The sequence below is a fragment of the Leucopleurus acutus genome (genome assembly GCF_964270905.1).
Source record: "Leucopleurus acutus genome assembly, chromosome: 19".
NCBI classification, from domain to species: Eukaryota; Metazoa; Chordata; class Mammalia; order Artiodactyla; family Delphinidae; genus Leucopleurus; species Leucopleurus acutus.
This window is the reverse complement of record NC_139161.1, coordinates 27,736,552-27,755,578: the sequence shown is the minus strand read 5'-3', so window position 1 is coordinate 27,755,578 and position 19,027 is coordinate 27,736,552. Positions and strand designations below refer to the sequence as shown.

Below are 19,027 nucleotides of genomic sequence, written 5' to 3'. Positions count from 1 at the left end.
ACAACACTGCCAGGGTGATCTTTCTAAGATGCAGTTCTGATGGTGCCGTTCCAATACTTGAAAACAACTGATGGCTTGCTACTGCCTACAGTGGCGGTTCTTCAACCGTGCAAGTAGAGCTGCTAAAATAAAGTCATATCCATCAGCTTAATTCACTGGAATAAAAAAATTAAGGAATAGAGACAGTTGCTTTTTTATTATTTTTCCCCCCATATCTTTTTCTCACATATTTGAGACTTGCTACTGTTTGTCTACTGAGCAGACCTATCAAAAAAACTAAACAAAAAAAACCAATATTAATTCTGAAAAAGTTACCTACACTTAATCCAACAATTAGTTATTTTCACCCCTATTGAGAAGTAGGGGGAAATGTTCTCGTGAACATTGATATGACATAAATGTCATGTATTTTCCAAGTCATATGATAGAGTTGAATATATGCTTAGATGACCTAGACCCTAACAACTTTTATGTACTCTGCTTCTTGGAACCAGAAAACCACTTACCTATCATCCCTCTGTGAAAGCTTTGGCAACTTAAGTCACTGCCCTCATAATTCAATGTATAACCCTTCACTGATGCACCTGCCTCATTTCCTTTTATCTTTTAACACCTGTCTCCCGAATTAGATGCTGAATTCATTGAGGACAGAAGCAACATACTATTCTCATTTAAACCACAAGTTCCTGACACATAGAAGTCACTCAATAAATACATGAAGAAGAAGAATCAGTGAGTTCTATTATACAAGAGAATGAGACTGCCAACTATTTGTTACAATTATAGAGTTTCGTAACTTTAGAGCAAAGTCAATACACTTTCTCTGTTTCCAGTATAACATATAACACACTATAAACATAAAATAAAATTGTTTCACAAATATTTTACTTCATGCTGCATAATACAGCTAGGCAAGAAATGAAGTCTGATTCAACAAAACTCCATTAAAAACATGTCTGTTGATTTTTAGAAAGTTTCTTAAAAACATGCAGTACTCAGAGCCATCAAGTAAAATTAAGGATCCAGTGAATTCTACAAAACTGAATTATAATTGTAAAGAATTTTTAATTCTATGACCATAAACTGGATAATAAATATTAAATTATCTTTTCAGGCCTCACCTACAAAGAAGGCTGTTTCTAGTTCAATCTACATTTTTTCTCCTTAAGTAAAAAAAGAATCGAGATCAATCTCTACAAATGTTAGGGCTTAGGTATAAAAGTAAACAAACAAAATCCTGATGGAGCTGGAATCACTACTTCATTATTGCAAGTAAAATTCTACAAAGTGAAAAGCCTGCTGATACAATTTTCACAATGAAAAGTGCTTAACTTTTTTCATGTCAGAAATAAATTCCAATTTCATGAAACTTTATTATATCCTAGTATCCTCATTTTTTAAAAGAAATTTTGAGCCCACCAGATATCTCATGGCCAGGGAATGTGAACAGCTAGAGGCATACTTAATGTGTGCTAAAGCTTATGGTATACATTTGTATTAAATATCTTACTTGCCTCAGTCTGATTACTTATGGCCTCTGGCCTATGGACCAGTGGTAATATGCATGGTTGCATTAAAAGTCAGCATTTTAAAATGAAAGCTCAAAATACTCTGTGGAAGGAAAAAAAATGAGAACTACTCACGGCCAGCAAGCAGAAACTGATAATACTGTACTGCATCTGCAGCGAGGAGCAGAGGGTGGTTTGCGTTAAATGGTGGTTGCAATTCATTCCATTGAGGAGTTCTAAGGAAACAGCAGAAGAATATTAATATTCAGGCTTAATAGATGGGATGTAAATCACCATCACTGTCACCACTTACAGACATTGATATAAACTCACACTATCTTTGTAATCATTAAAATGAACTTGTTGGAGTGCTGAAACCTGAAACACAAGGCCATCTGCTTAGAAAGAATAAAAGGTGGCAGTGAGTCATACAAATTACATACAGCCAATATTAGTTTAAAGCAGACGACCCTTCAATACGATAGACAAGACATTCAAAACACTGAACAGAGAGGAAGTGTGGAATTCAAATGTCACAACTAATTTTTACCTAATTTCTGACACTTGTTAGAGCTCTCTATTCTTAGAATATGTATACATTTTAAAATAAAATAAAAGCAGATAAAAATGGCTTAAAAAAACGCAGTTAATGGTTGGCTTATTAAAGACCTAATTAGCATCTGAATGCCAAAATAAGCCACTTATTTCAATGATGGTGCAGTAATTTTAATTAGATCTGCCCATTCCTAAATAGCTTGATAAATAAGATACTGATCAGATCAATCCAGTGCAGTAAAGTACTAGTAAAGAATGGTAGAGCCTCCAAAAATCAATATAAGAATATTTTAAAATGTCATAAGGAGAGAGATCATTTTCATATCCATTTTTGTCTGTTTCCTTCCATACATGTCAGGACCAATTTTTTCTGTCTCTCCTATACTATTGTACACTATATTGAACGGATTTTATCCTAGATCTTATTTCTCCATCTTTATACTAGATTACAAAGGTTCTAATGATTATGTTCTTTTGAGAAGGACTCTAATTGTTAATAAACATTTTTATAGTGATAAGCCATTATATCTTGGGGAATCACTTTAAAGGAAACCTTCCAATCTATATATATTAGTTTCCATTCCCCATAATGGCTATCTCAATGTACTTTCTACTTGCAGTGAGCATGAGACTGGAAATAGGGGAAGCACTAAAGCTCTTTATGTGGAATAGGAAAAAAAAAACAAGTCCTAGAAAAGGTAACTCAAAGATGTGAGGAGAAAGAAGTTCAAAGGGAGGTCTTCTCCAAGGCATACACCAAAGACAACTGAATACATAGGACCACACAAAAATTTGTACATGAATATTCTCAGGAGCATAATTCATGACAACTAAACTGTGGAAATGCCCATCAACTGATGAATGGATAAACAAAATGTGGTATATCCATGCAATGGAATATTATTTGGCCATAAAAAGGAATGAAGTTCTGCTACATGCTGCAACATGGATGGACCTTAAAAACATTATACTAAGTAAAGGAAATCAGATGCAACAGGTCACATTTTGCATGATTCCAATTATATGAGATGTCCAGAGTAGGCAAATCCAGAGACAGGAGATAAACTGGTGGTTGCCTAGGGCTGAAGGGTTGAAGGAAAATGGGGGCGGGGAGGGGATGACTGCTAATGGGTACGGGATTTCTTTGGGAGGTGATGAAAAGTGATTGTGGTGATGGATGCACGACCTAGTGAAAATTCACTTTAAGTGGGTGAACTGTATTATATGTATTACATGTAAATTATATCTCAATTAGAAAAGGAATGAATTATAAAAAAACACAACAGGGATAAATCAAAATAATTTTGCTGGGAGAAAAAAGACAAAAAGACTATTCACTCTGATTCCATTTATATAAAATTCTAGAAATTATAAACTGATCTATAGTGACAGAGAACAGACCAGTGGTTGCCTGGGGCTCAGTGGGTGAAGTAGGGATAAAGGGGGGCAGGTGAGAGATTAGAAAGAGGCATAAGAAAACATTTGAGGTGATGGATATATATATAATGTTACTTATGGGGATGATTTCACAGCTATATACATATGTTGTCAAACCTTACCAAATTGTACACTTTTAATATTTTATATCTCAACAAAGCTGTTAAAAAAAAACCCCAAAAAACAAAAAAACAAAAAGAGATACTACCTAACCAGAGTCCAGCTGGCTCGGGGAGATGTCATCATTTCCAGTGGGGTGTCATCGCTGATCTTGGGTGCAGTGCTAAGCGGTCGTGGCTCCATCATGTGCTCCACTAAGTTCCCGTAGCAGCTAATAATGTAGAGGGATTCAACTATAACTTGTTTGGACTGATCTACAAAACAGGAAAACAGATCCTGGATATGTGATATTGGCATAAAAGGAGCACAGCATCATTTTTACAAGTTATTGACCCTTCAGTCCGTTCCTGAGGTTGCTGAGAGAAAGTAAGAAGGCAGGAACTTTTTCACATGGTGCCTGCTCCTTGCCTAAAAATTGTCTCTTATAAGTAGACGCTAACGAATATGAAAAGTTCTATGCTATCAAAATATTTTTAAATTTAAGCAATTTATTTCAAGAACGACATAAATATACTCAAAATTCTAGCATGCTCAAACAATATTATACAGTCTTTTGTATTTGCCTGCAGTGTAGTAATTTGTCCCACATTACGAAAAATGAATGGTATCAGGTGGGACAGGGAAGGACTGACAGAAAAGGAACCCTGTATGGACTAAGATTTAGTTACACTGGATGCACCAACTCAACTGCAGGAGAGACCCTTTGCCTAAATCAGCCTAACTTCTCATCTACTCTCTCTCAGAAAACTTCCTCCTTTAAATTTCTGGATTAAAACAAACAGACAAATGAAAAACACACACACATCCTCCTCCCCCAAATCCTTGTCCTTCTTTCCTCTCAATCCTCTTCCTTCTTTCCTCCCACGGCAAATGAAGACCAGTCATACTTTGAGGTCAGGTGCTGAATATGGATCTAATCAAATGACTTTATAAGGAGTACACATGTCCTCACTACCAAACCAGGTTTAGTCCTCTATCTTGGGTTTTACAGTAAACCTAGGAGCATATAAAATCCCTCATGAATGCTGGGTGGGTTACCTTATCTCTATGCCAGAGGACTGGATTACAGCTGCTTTGAGAAAATGGCTAATGACCAGTAGTGGGACATAAAGGGGTAGCAAGTTAAAAGGGTAATTAGAACAGAAGCGAGAAGCATTTGAAATCGAGCTTCACAGAGGGTTTTAACCAGTAACAAAAAGTCATTTCGATAGCATCATTAAAGCTGAGGAGGTAACAAAAAAATAAAGATGGGATAAGAAAATGGAAGGCTTGCATACTTTACTGTATCCTCTCCCACTTAGGTAAAGAGACTGCTGTGCCTGGGATCCTATTTCCAAGGAAAGGGCCACTGAAAGGCGATAACAAGGGAAAGGGCTGACGTCTGACTGCCAGTATTAAGCGTAAGGGAGAGCCATTTTGCCAAGAACAATACAGCCTGTGGAACCTGTCAGAAAAGTGCCTCGCTAACAACTCGGTTTCTGACCTACTTTAATAGTATCACAATAATAAGAGGAAATTTTTAACACTCAAAATTAAACACTTGGTCCACGAATGCAGGCACTCTTTTCTAAACAGAAACAATGAGGAATCACATACTAAAAGAGTAATTATATAAGTTGACTCTGGTGGTCAAAGGAGAGATTTAAAAAAAAACAATAACAACACTATATAAGTTCAAAGGGACAACGGTCACCATAAAAGATGATTCTTATTTCTGAGTGGGAGCCTGTTTTTATCTTTTAATTTATAACATGGCAGAGCTGTTGTAGATTATTTTTTAAGGACAGATTTAGCATTAGAAAACCTGGGTTCAAACTCTGATACCATAACCTACTAACTAGTGATCTTAGCTAAATTATTTAAACTTACTGATCTCAAATTCTTCATCTCTAAAATAGGGATAACAACGTTTTTCCTCTCCACACTTTATAGACAATGGCATGAGATTAGTTTGAGAAAAATGTAAAAGTTACATATAATGGTATGGAATTGACAGCACTGAGAACACCTGTATATTGTCACCGGCAAAACAAAATAAAAACACTCAGTGGCCAATTTATTCCACATTTACAGTGAGAGGATAGCCTGTCTTCTTGAGACTTGAATAGTTGAGGAGAGGCATGCTAACTGAGTGGGAAAATTTTTTTCTATTGTTGGGCTCAAGATTATTCAAAGAGAACTGCTCTGAATTTTCCTCAAGAAACAAAAATTACAAATGGCAAGTTTAACTTCAATAAAAATACGTACCTTTTTCTCTTTTCAGACCTGCATTATTTGCAAACCACGATCGGGATGTCCCAAACGTCGCAGCCACGCAAAATTCTCCGCCCATTGATTTGCTGGGTGAAATTTGTGGAGGTGGTTTAACTTTGCTTAAAAAATAAAATGATAGTAAAAAAAGAAAAATTACCATGATAAAATCATGGTCCTTGATAAAATGACATATTTCCCTTAAAATTTGCCCCTACGTATTCAAACGTTCCCACGTGGACATGCATTTTGCCGTAAGTATAACTGGTGGTTGTGAGACTGTGATCTGCAGTAAAAGTAAAACTAGTTCAAAGCTCCAGAGTATTATCGGAATAGCAACTTAGACCAAGAAAAATTAGCTTCTTTTTGAAGAATGTGCTGGCAAAATCCAAGTCAACCCATTTGAGATAGATAACATTTCCCTGGATATTTCAAAGTGGAACAGTAGAACCAGCAAAAACATCTCACGATAATAGAATAGTTTATCAGTTCACTTCAATATGTAAAATGTGGGACTGACAATACAGTTGAATGGAGACAGCATGTATGAAAACACGAGATGATACAGAATGGAATCCTGACAATGCTCTCAGACATATATGTATGGTTAGACAATGTCTGGTGAGTAGACCTAAAGATCTAGGGCGATTACAGTCACTGATCTTCCTATTTCTTGTTTATTTTTTCTTTGTGGATTTGTGAAGATGATAGGTCAATTTTTATTCTGCTTCTCCTATGTTTGAAGACACATTAAGTAACTCCTGCTACTTCACATAACTACCATAAAAAAGTACTTGCTGTCCTCTTTGTTTTCCCCAAATCAGCTTTCAGCTTCTAATACCATTGACTTCTGATATCAACCTTTCATCTTCTTGCAAATCCTATATCTCTCTTCTCTCCCAATTTGTCAAAGACTGCCCCAAAGTTCCTTAGCAATTTTGTCAGGCACCTTAGAGAAATGGTGTATTATTGTCTCTGACTCGTAGACCAGGAAATAGCCCCACTGTACACTGGTCAAGATCACAGCCCAGTCGGAGCACAAGAATAATGTTTTGCCGCTGCTAGTCAGTCTCCAATGTCAAATAACATTATTTCTACCTTCGTTTGCTCACTATCCTTTATCTCTTTATCTTTTAATGAAGTACGGTTAGACAGAGAAAGACTGGGTTTTGGAGTCAGGTGGAAACACAAATCCGAATCCCAGTGCTGCCACTTTTTTATCTGTGTGAATTTTGATTAGGTTATTTAACCTCTCAGTGCTCAGACAACTAATATATAAAATATATAAAACAGAAAGACAGCAATGCCTACCTCTTAGGGTTATTTTATGGTTTACAGCATTTTATTTGTTCTCAAAGTGTGGTCCCTGGCTAGTAGCACTGAGAACCTCTTAGACATGCAAATATTCATCAGGCCACACCTCGCTCTGGAGGTGGGGCATGACAATCTGTGTTTTTAATAGCCCTCCAGGAGATTCTGGCACACGTTCAGGTTTACGAACCACTGTATTAGGTAACGTGTAGAAAGCGCTGTGAATTCCCATATCACAGAACTCAACGCTATCTCCTGTATAGCACACAGCCTTCAACTAATTTTCAAAAAATCAGACTTCACTTTGGCAATCTCATTTTCCAGGTGTTATGACACCTGAAATAGTCTCTCACATATTTTATTTCCTGAGCCTTCTGTTTTGATGTCTTCCTTGTAGGGAAAGCAAAAAGTCTGGATCAGAAACCACTCTGCTTGGTCTCTCTGCCTTTGACCAAATTCATGTAATGCACATTGCCGTATATGCAAAGGCCTCGTCTTTCCATCATTAACATTTCTTAAACACAACAAGTTATTACCCATAAAAATCACATCCATGCCTAAATCACCAACACTAGTCACAGTCAGACTTCCACTGATAGGGAATAAAATGACAGTTTTTTTATTTTTAAGTTTCTGTAAGAAAATGCATCTGTTTCTACCAACAATTTCACGTTTTCCTTGCTGCATTTGCCACAGCTGCAATAACCTTTGCAAAACCAACAGAAGAGAAGACTCCCCTCCACCTACACCTGAACAAACAAGCACCTTCCCTTGGTTTCTGGGTAACCGGCACCAGAATTGTTCTTTCTGGTTATGATGCTCTCTGTTGTACTACCTTAGAATGTAAATTTTGCTTCAAAGCCTTTATTTCCATCACTGAAATGCTGTGAGTTCCTGTAACTAGCATCTTTTAACTTCCATTGGTCAGTTTTTGGAGGCTGGAAGGCAGAGGAGAGAGGAAAAAAAATTCCAAAATTTTTTGAAAGGTGTTTCAACTGTGTGACTATGTTTTTACTAGAATCACCATCAAGCAACAATGATCCCACAAAATGTACAAGTTCAAAGTTCTTTGCAAATTAATGAATGCTATTTTTGTTTTTGTTTTTAAATCATGTGGTAAAAGCAACAAGACAGAAAACAAGTAGCATGCCACTTCTTAAGAGAGTCTATGGTGCATCTACGGAATGCATCCTAAATAGATTTTAAAAGTTGCTACTGGGCCACTTAGCTACCTTTGTAATATAATAATCAATTTAGTCTTTAGCCAAGCAAATATATATATTTTGTATGTTTATTAGCTTACAGTCTAATCAGTTAATGTCAAAAGCTAAAGTCTTTTAGGCTTCTTTAATGTTATACATAACTCAGCTTCTGAACACACAACTAAAAAGCACCAACACAGTATCAATTTACATAAACTCATTATCTCCTGCAGAGAATAAGTATCTTAGGTTAAAAGTATTCTTAAAATTATGAAAAAATGTTCATTTTTATTCTTATACTTCATTATTTCTTCTTGTTCTTCTGATAGGGCCTTCATAAATCACATTAGTACAAGTTTGTGTTTAATAAGTAATTAAAAGGTTTTTATCCCTGAAAATAACTTGCTACCTCCTGCATGACATAGTGCTGTGTATTGGGTATTTAGCATATTTGATGAACATATTCATAACAAGTTATTTCTATCATCAACCTACCTTTGGAATGACTGTGGTATTTAAGCAAAATAGAAATTTAAAATATGTGCTTATGTGTACAAGATTTTCAGAAAAATAAAAAGGAGAAATAATCTAAAGAAAAGATTATTATTATTAAAGTATTTTCTATACAAAATACCCAAAGGGAGAAAATTTAACATTGATTCAATTTGCCCTTTATCCTAAAATTTTAAAAGACCAAGACCAGGAATGTTGGGCGGAAGCAGAACTGAACTTTTTCCACAATGACCCAGAATATTTCTATTGCAAAATCACCTTTTGTCGGCAGAAAGATAAAACATTGAAAAATGATACATACGTGAAAGGAACAAAAGAGAAAAGTGCTAGCCTTGCAAATCATGCTCACTTATAGACTGGTGACCCAACCATTTTAGGAAAGCATTCCAGTACTAGCCTTTTTTTCTTTCTTCCTCTCAATATCTCCCTTTATCCTCTGAAAGAGACAATAAATCCTATTACAAGACATTTGCAAGTATAAACGAATACCTCTGGGTGTTTATTAATTTATTAAATTAATAATTGATATAAAAAATAAAAATTTTCAATGTATATGGGGGTCCAGAAATTCAATTGTGTTGTGGTTACAAATGAGTACAAAACATACTGATAGTGCTGGTGGACTCCTTTCCACTGAGAACTCCTGCTCTTTACCCTCCTGAGCCATAAATAACCCCATGTTCAAAAATTAAAAGAAAAATTTGCCTTAACTTGTGAGCAAAACATAAAGAACTATGGAATGAATTCAACCTTCACCACATCAGAAAACATCACATTTACTAAACTTGAGACAAGAGACAACATAATCAAAAGTAAAATTAATGTACGATGAAAAAAACAACAGCAAATAAGGTGCTGAATTAAAACTCAGGAGTTTAACATTTTGTCATTTCTTCTGGGAGACCTAACCATCTAACCATAGAATGAGAATCATTTTTAATGCCATCAGATGTTCTACGGACATTAACATGATGACATCTTTAAAAATATTTATGAAGACTATTGAAGTTACCCATTGGCTTTTTCTGTATTATATAATTCAGTCAGAGAAACATATTGAATTTCTCTTGCCTGTTTTCTTTTCCTCCACACTCTACTGCAAACAGAAAAGAAGAAAAAAAGAAAAAGCAAAACTCTAATGATATCGGCTTTAAAATTATAGAAAAATTATGTCTATCTGGATAATTTTACTATGTTCTATAAAATAGGATACAAGTGGTGAATCTGTGGATGGCATGAAAAGCAACAATGAGGTCCAGTGCCTTGTTTAGGACACAAGCATGGAAAAGAGCTAAACTGAGATAGAAGCACCGTTTTCTTTCCTTCTCTAAAACATAAGGGTACAGTCAATATTTCAGTTTAAATCTTAGACACAATATTGATGCAAGAATTACAAGTGGTATTACGTCTTTGTGTTAAGGAAGAAAAACTTTTCTTTATGCCCCTCACTATGACTGGGCTTTCAAAAGGAATTCAGCAGTTTTCTCTCATTCTCAACTGTGTATTCTAAAATAAAAACTAGAGGGAAAATGAAAGTATTTATTTTTAAAAAAGATATTGATAATATATCTAAAATTATTCTATCACAAATTATTCTTAAAGATATGAGATTTCTGTAAACCCGCCAGATAAGATTCTCCTCTCCATATAAGTCTTTGCTTCTAAAAAGGAAATTATATTATTTTTTTCAATATTCTCAGAATAACAAGATTAATTTAAATTAGCTATTTATAAACAGATTGAAGACTCGGTGCTAATTAAAACTTTAAACATAATTTGACATGTAAGTTTTAACTCTTCTTTAAAATTAACCTTATACACTACAAAGATATATTCAAATGGACTACCTCTTGTCTACACTGTTGTGCATATATTTTTTCTTTTGCTAAGAAAATCAAAAATAGCAATAGTTTAAACATGATACTACATGCCGACTAGGAGCTCGATAAAAACTTGTTACTTATTTGTAATATTGAAAGCAAAATTCATTTTTAAAATTTCACAATGGCTATTTCTCTTAAAATTTCTGCATTGAAAACTGTATCATGTGTGTGATTCTTACATCATTTTATGCCATTATTTAAATTCATAAATCCTAGAGAATACATAATCTCCAGAATGTAGAAAATGGCTAAAGTGTCGAAGATGGTCTGCATAGTTAACTTTCCAACAAGCTTATTTGGTTGTCAAAGGAAAAGATATTATTATAAACTGACTCATCTGAAACTGCCTGAATTTAAATAATTAAAACAGTTTATCAAAGAATGAAGAATTAGTAGAAACTGTGATCAAACAAAAGTAAAATCTTAGCTAAAAATAAATGTTTCAAATGAAAATTTATTAAAAAAATTTGTATGAAACTTACATAACATTTTAAGAGGAACTATAAAATTTTCATATTCTTCCAAAATACAAATATTATCCTATATTGGAAGTCCTATAACCTGATGAAATAAATAACTTTATTTAGCATAATGTTTTATTTCAAAACAGTAAATAAAAACATTCTCAGGTTGAATGCTAAATAGCATGAAAAAATAGTAAAAACTCTTAAAACAAAGAAGCTCTTATAAACAACATGGAAGAAGTTGTCAAATTTATATTCATTTTGCTGCCTTAATTTGAGGTTTCATTAAGATCTTAATGGGAAAAACATGCACCACCAGTAAAGGAACGTATTTTAAAGGAGGCTCTTTTAGGCTAGTATAAGTGACTAAAAACGAGTTTCTTGTGAGCTAACGATGGCATCAAACAAACCACAAAGCAGTCTTCTAAAAGACAAGCAATGATTTAAAAGTCTACTATATTTCATATATCCCTTTCTTTAATCTGGCTCTTTTAATCTTGTTTCAACCTCAAATCATTTCTGGTTGACAAGTACTTTTGCTTAAATTTGAGGAGCACATAAGCTGTTGAAGGCATGGGCTTTTCTTATTTCACATACAATGTTCGTCATTCTATCTTTAATTCTACGCTAAAACTTCAATCTTTATTAACATACTAAAACTTTTTTCTTTGTACTTAGAATGAGAAATTTATCCGAAGATGGAATTTAATTCTAAATTGAGTCTACAAAGAAATGTTGTCATATGTTGAATCTGGCATTTAAAAATCAACTGTTCAAAAAAAAAAAAAAAAAATCAACTGTTCACTACAAGCTCCTGAGTAAGATCCATGTATTTTATTTGTTTTGGAAGAAATCCGGTTGACACAAAGAATGAAGGTTGACTTTCAGGGAATTTTTATTCCTGTATACCTTGATTTTGTTTACAATAGTTTCACAATCTATATCCTAATTTTGATGCTGCATTTCAAAGAGGAAATTTTTATGATGATTTATCACCCTATTCTAATACGACAATGAAATTTTCAGATGTTCCTGTGGCATATGAACACTGAAATTAGTTTGTGTCAAATTTTTAAGTTTCTTTTTGTCCAAGAGAAAAATGATTGGAAGGTTTTCTCCTAGTATAATGGGACAGTATGAGCAAGTCCCAGGAGCAGTTATGAGAACTGCACATACATGTGTTCTGACCAAATTTATAAAATTGATATAACTTACATTAACCAAAACTTCTTTTTGGGCTCACTCACTCTTAAAAGCAAAACAGACAAAAACAAAAACGAAAAACAAAACCATGATCTAACTTAAAGAAACTACTTTTCAAAAATGGAATTTTCCCCTTAAAGCAGAAAAGAAATCATAGCAGTAGCAGCGAGCATTTACTGAGCTCTTATTATGTGCCAGGCACTGTTCTAAGCAATTTATATTGTCGGTTCATTAACTCCTCATAATAAACCTATGAGGTAGGTGCTACTGGTAACTCCATTTAATGGAGATAAGGAAACTAAGATAAAGAGAGGTTTTAGAAAATTGCCCAAGATCATATAGGCAGTAAGTGTGTAAGCTGGGATTTAAGACCTAGGCAGTCTGATTCTGGAGCCCTCTTTTTTTTTTTTTTTTTTAAAGTTTTTTTTGATGTGGACCATTTTTAAAGTCTTTATTGAATTTGTTATAATATTCTGTTTTATGTTTTGGTATTTTGGCCACGAGGCATGTGGGATCTTAGCTTCCCGACCAGGGATCGAACCTGTACCCCCTGCACTGGAAGGTGAAGTCTTAACCACTGGACCACCAGGGAAGTCCCCTGACTCTTAACTATTGTGCTAAACATATTATACCAGGTTCTAAATATATTCTATTTCATACCTTTACATAAAAGTATTAAACATACTGTTTCTTTTCTATGATCACCATGTCTAAGACTGACAAAAGTTGTATTTTATGCAGTCTTACATAAGAGTTTACTAAATAAGTTATGGTGGGGAGGTGCTAATAACTCGAAATAATAAGTTACTTAGGAGGTTTTATATGAAATACAAATTTCCTCATGTAGCTCCATAACTACCTAAACTATTCAAAACAGAACTGACTCTTGTTCCTTTGGCACCAAATAAAATGCAGTAAAAATTTATAGGGTATTTTTAGTATACCTTAAATATATTTACATTTCAAAATAAATCTTGTCTGCAAATGTTCAGCATGTCATGTAGGGAATTTCTATCACTAAAATACTCAAAGCTTTAAACTTGGGTGTTAGCCTTTGTCTTATGATATATACTAGCATTATTATGAGAATTCTTCTAATTTCTATTTTTTTAAATATTAACCTATGATTTTTTATGTGACTTTTCAAGAAATGAAGTGAAACCAAGAAAACTAATCTTTTAAAGCTTAAACACCAACATTCATATCCCATCTACAAATTACTCAGTAATTCGGTGCATCTATCTGTGATCAGGCCATGCAACTGAAAACAAAGTACAAAACAGAGTTACTTTCTGAGAGTACAGCAAATGAATTAGGCATGCTGGACTGAACTGGGACTCACCATGGAGCTTTTATGGAAAAACACCCCGCTCCAAACAGATAAGGCCTTCATGGAAAAGGGGGGAAAATGCACAAAAAATTAGAGGAAAACTCATGTAACATTAACAAATACATGTTTATTATACTGTTAAAGAGTATGGATAAAATAACTTAAAAAATTAGTAATCGTTTGCAATCCTGCCATAGATACTAACAAGTCTGATATAACCAATAAATAGAATGATGTGCAGTAACAAGGCCCTTAATTTTCATAGGGTTAGAGATTTCAAAATGCTCTATTTCTCCCCCTTTTCTGGAGCACCCCTGTAGGGTTCCTAAGGTAAAATAAAATAAAATCCACTTCAGAGGCCCTTTAAAACAAAGTACAAGTTAAATGGAATAACTGGATGGAGAAAAGAGTGGGACCAGTAGCGATAGATGTGTGGTTGTGTGACACGAAATGTTTAAAACTAGCGAAAGGGGACTCAATAAAAATTTGATAAGCATTGTTTGCTGTTCACCAGTTGTAGTCTCAGAGCCACAGAAAGAAAGTACATATTTTCTAAGCTGCTTAATTACAGTAAGTTGAACTGCATATTGCTGGTCAAAGGAACTAACACTAAAACCAAGTCTGTGGTATGATTTACTTCCATTTTAGGGTCACATTCCAGGAAATTAGCATTACTCTTAATAATGATAGAAGAGGTTAGCTTCCTCTATCTGGCCTACACTGGGCTAGGTTGGAATACAGGAAACTAAAGCTACAACTGCTTGCTTTAAATACGGCTGGGGATACAAAGGCAGACTTCAATGTTACACATACTTCTTAATATTCTGTTCACAGCATTTAAGACATGCTATGCATATTTGCACACAGAACAAAATATTGCTGTTGCATCTGACATTTGGAAGGAAGACATAATAAACTGAGAAGGAAAGAGCACTGCATAACTTGGTAATTTTCTTCTTCAACTTTGGTGCTAGGAACATTAAAAAAGAAAAATCATGCTTATTAGCACCAATCTCCCAGTGAACTGAGCATATTCACAAAACTGAGTACAATTCTGAGGACTGAAGAACAGAAGATATGAAAAAGGGAACAGAAAAGCAAGATACTATTAGAAGAAAGAGTGAGTTGGAAGACAGAAATATTGGAAAAGAAAACTTTAGAGATGATGTCAATACAAAGCAAGGAAATCTCTCCCACAGTTAATGATAAGACCACAATCAGAGAAATGTCATCATTCAGATGTCATCATCCACATCTAAAACAATGTATTTCAAAAATTTTTTGACTACGACCCACAGAAATATACAGTTGGCCCTCCATATCCATAGGGCCCACATCCACAAACAACTATAGATCAAAAAAAAAAGAAAGTTCCAAAATGCAAAACTTGCTGTGCACCAGCAACTATTTACAATTTAGAAATGATTTAAAATATATGGATAGATGTGTGTAGGTTATATGCAAATACTAAGCCATTTCATATAAGGAACTTGAGCATCCACGATTTTGGCACGGGGTGGGAACCAACCCCCTTTGGATACTGAGAGACAAATGTATTAACGTGTAAGCTGGTATGTACATGAACACACACAAATTGAAACAATTTAATGAATGTGGGTTTTTTTGGTGTATAATCAACTTTATTATTCTCTATTTCAACGTTTTGTAAACACTAATGTTGGGATTTAGTTACAGTGAAGATTGCTGCATATAATGACAGGGTAGGTAGGTCTGAGTGGGGCCTTGGATTCTATATTTCTAACAAGCTCCTAGATAATGCCAAGGCTGTTAGTTTGCAGAACCAGTAGCGAAATTACATTCTATTATATTCTATTTCATTAATGAAAAAAAGTTAGCCATGATCCCCTTGTCTTGATTTCATGATTCACTAATTACATCAGAAACAAAATGTTACTGGAGCTCACCCGGAACTTTGAGAAACACCATTTTAAATAAGTGTGACCACGTGAAGACTTCAATGTCTCAACAGCACCGTGACGCCATAAAAAAAGGATCAGAAAATGGAAAGTTCAACATATTTCCGTATGCCCACAAATACCACCAAAATGAAGAAGTTATTGTTGGCATATACTACCCAACTCCCTTTCATTTTCTTCCTTAGGCAGACACCTGAATTAATCAAATAGTTCAAACGATTCTGACAGAAGCACTTGTCTGGAACGTCTGGGCATGAGTTGCTCTTTAGCATATATTGCATAGAAGCTAGACAGTCTCCCACCTCATTCCAAATATCAGAATACAACTGATTCACTGTAAAGAATTTGAAAGTTTTATCTTAATCCTTTATGACTTAAAAGGCTTCTGATTGACCCCCAAAATCAAACAAAAATGAAACAAAATTAAGTTTCTACATTTCGAAAGACCAGCTGATGTTCCCACCTACAGAGCTAGTAAATACCTTTTTCCAACTTTAAATTTCCTTATATATAAAAAAGAAACATATTAGCCAAACAAATTAAACACAAGTTTTTGGTGTTTTTTTTTGTTTGTTTGTTTTAAATATCCTAGATTTTCCTTCCCGGACAGTAGCAGCACGTTACCAACAAGATTTCTACAACCCCACAATCACAAAATGCACTGTTAACCCTCCAGACACTGTAGCAAACAGGCCTGCACTGAACAGCAGTGTGGTCAAGTTTAAAGACAACACAGTCCTCACTGTTCACAACATAACTCAGTTGTGTGAGTTACAAGCCATCCTTCTTTAGCCAAATAAGGATCTACAGGCTGACGCAGCTCAAGGAGAAAACAGGGGTTGGGGAAACAGGGTGAGGACCCGCTTCAGCACGTACATTTGGCATGGTCCCAATCTGTACTCACCCACTTCTTACTCGTTCCGACAAACTGGACCTCTGCCACATACATGTAAAAGAAGAGCCACAAACTCCAACGAATTAGAGGGACTGACGTAACTACTGACTTTGCATGGGTGGTGTCAGCTGTTCTTTTGAAATGTGCCCGCTTCATCTTTCCTCAGTAGGGAAAGAATGAAAATATAAAGTCACAAAGGCCCAGTCCATGATCCAGCTGTCTTCACCTATGACTTTCCGCTCCTCTCCAAAATCCCGCAGCTGTAGTTTTACAGGGCGTGACTCAAAGGAGGAAGAGAGCGTGTGAGTAAGAGTGTATAGGGAATTTAAATGGTCTGAATTAACAAATGCAACTCAAATTATCATATTCAGGTATTAAGAATTTGTGTGTTTTCCAAACACCATTAAGTTTCAGCAGGTTGAACAATCCATATAAAACCTATCCACTTAAGTCATGATTATGTCCTTTTTAAGCTGAATTCTGATTGAAAAACATCAGGGCTGGCCAAGAGACTAAAAATACAGAAATGCTAGTCCAGCATAGAGTGACTTTGCCTTTGGCTCTCAAACGGTTTCTTCTGGAGACTGTCAGAAGACAGTTAGGAATTGTGCTTTATATCAAATCATTAATGCTATGTAACTCTTTAAACTCTGATTCATTTTTTCAAAGGCCACACAGTACCACAAAAGCTTTGGTCTTACTAGCTAAAAACAAGACAAATGTGAAGACTTTTTTTTTAATATGTAAGGGAAAAGTAAATCTAGATTTGATATGAACATGGTAAAATCTTTTATAACTTGACTCTAGTGCTGAAAGGCATTAATAATGATTAGATTTCATCATCTTCAGAGTTATGGAAACTAAAAAAATCTCTGAAAGTCCTATTTTCCAACTGATTATGTCCTATGAGAATTCAAGCACTATCACTTAACAGACATCAGAAAGAGCCCATATAAATATTAAACATAATGAACAGAGAAAGGGCTATACAACATTATGTGTAAATTGTAAAGTAAAGCCGTATTCTCTAACAAAATATTCCAGAAACCCTAATGACTCTGCTACACTCTCTATGCCCCCTGTTAAGCAGCATCTTTGATAGACACACATTTCCTACATGGATGCAAGCAGATCAGTCCTCACATCATTTTCAAGTATTACTTTAAATTTTTCATTAATTTAATTTTAACCACTCACTACTACAGAGAACTATGGCATTATTGGCTCTCAAATTATTGATCTGAAGGCAAATTCAAGCTGAAATATACAGATAAATTGTCTAATCTGAGGTACGTTCAACATGCAAATTTAAATTACAAGGTCAAGATTTTCATTAGAAAAACACTAATGTTCAAATTCTGCCAGATGTGGCAGAAGAGAGACTAGTAATAGTACACACAGATTGTCAAATTTCTATAGAAAGTAATGCTCACTGACTTGTATTACAGTATATAGGAGACTTAATCCCCTCACCGCTCCCATCCCCCCCAAATCCACAGATTTATGGTAAAAGGGAACAAACTATGGAGTGGTTTAAGGATTCTACTGATTTAGTACAAAAACTGAAAACTCAAACTATATATGTATATTGCACATGTAGACATATCCACCCTAATGAAAATACATTATCAATTACTTTATATCTGGAACCAAACATACATAGCTTAGCTATCAAGAAATAACACATAGGGCTTCCCTGGTGGCGCAGTGGTTGAGAGTCCGCCTGCCGATGCAGGGGACACGGGTTCCTGCCCCGGTCTGGGAGGATCCCATATGCCGCGGAGCGGCTGGGCCCATGGGCCATGGCCGCTGAGCCTGCGCTTCCGGAGCCTGTGCTCCACAACGGGAGAGGCCACAACAGTGAGAGGACCGCGTGCCACAAAAAAAAAAAAAAAAAAAAAAAAAGACAGAAATAACACATAGATAAGACAGGGCTGGGAGGTGGAGAATTACCATTTGCTACTGTATCTGGGGAATCTTTCTCCAAATCTTACCCATTTAACTCTTAGAACTTCACCTATAACATTTGGGGCTCAGGTCAAAGGGTCTAAATAAGCCAAGGCAGACCTAACTGAATTAGGAGGAATAGACCTTCCTCAAGGACTATATGCCAATGTCATTTATTCACTTAGCAAGCTCTGATGGCAGATTTAGTCTACAAATTTCAATTACAGATAATCAAATAAATGCTATTAAATGCTTCCATTTCTAAATAAGAATAATCATCTATGTCTTCTAAATGGAGCTCTTGCGAAGCACTGGCCTAGGGCACAGCAATGAATGAGGCTTAGAAAGTAGGTAACAGGATCAAACACCTGGTGGGAATTCATACACTGTAAGTATGACAGATAATAATCCATACATACAAACTTTCATTTTTCAGATGAAGAAATTTACCTAGGACAACCAAGATGTGAAA

General features: G+C 35.1%; 1 protein-coding gene across 4 annotated transcripts in view; it reads right to left on the bottom strand.

The window, feature by feature from the left end:
• The window catches only part of BCAS3 (BCAS3 microtubule associated cell migration factor), a 574,807-nt gene that overhangs the window by 314,018 nt on the left and 241,762 nt on the right, over positions 1 to 19,027 (bottom strand). For all 4 annotated transcript variants that reach the window (XM_082859916.1, XM_082859918.1, XM_082859917.1 and 1 more), the window contains 3 exons: positions 5,868 to 5,992; positions 3,709 to 3,874; positions 1,644 to 1,744 (listed from right to left, as the gene is read on the bottom strand). In XM_082859916.1, the coding sequence (XP_082716042.1) occupies positions 1,644 to 1,744; positions 3,709 to 3,874; positions 5,868 to 5,992 (392 nt within the window). The remainder of the gene's footprint in view (positions 1 to 1,643; positions 1,745 to 3,708; positions 3,875 to 5,867; positions 5,993 to 19,027) is intronic.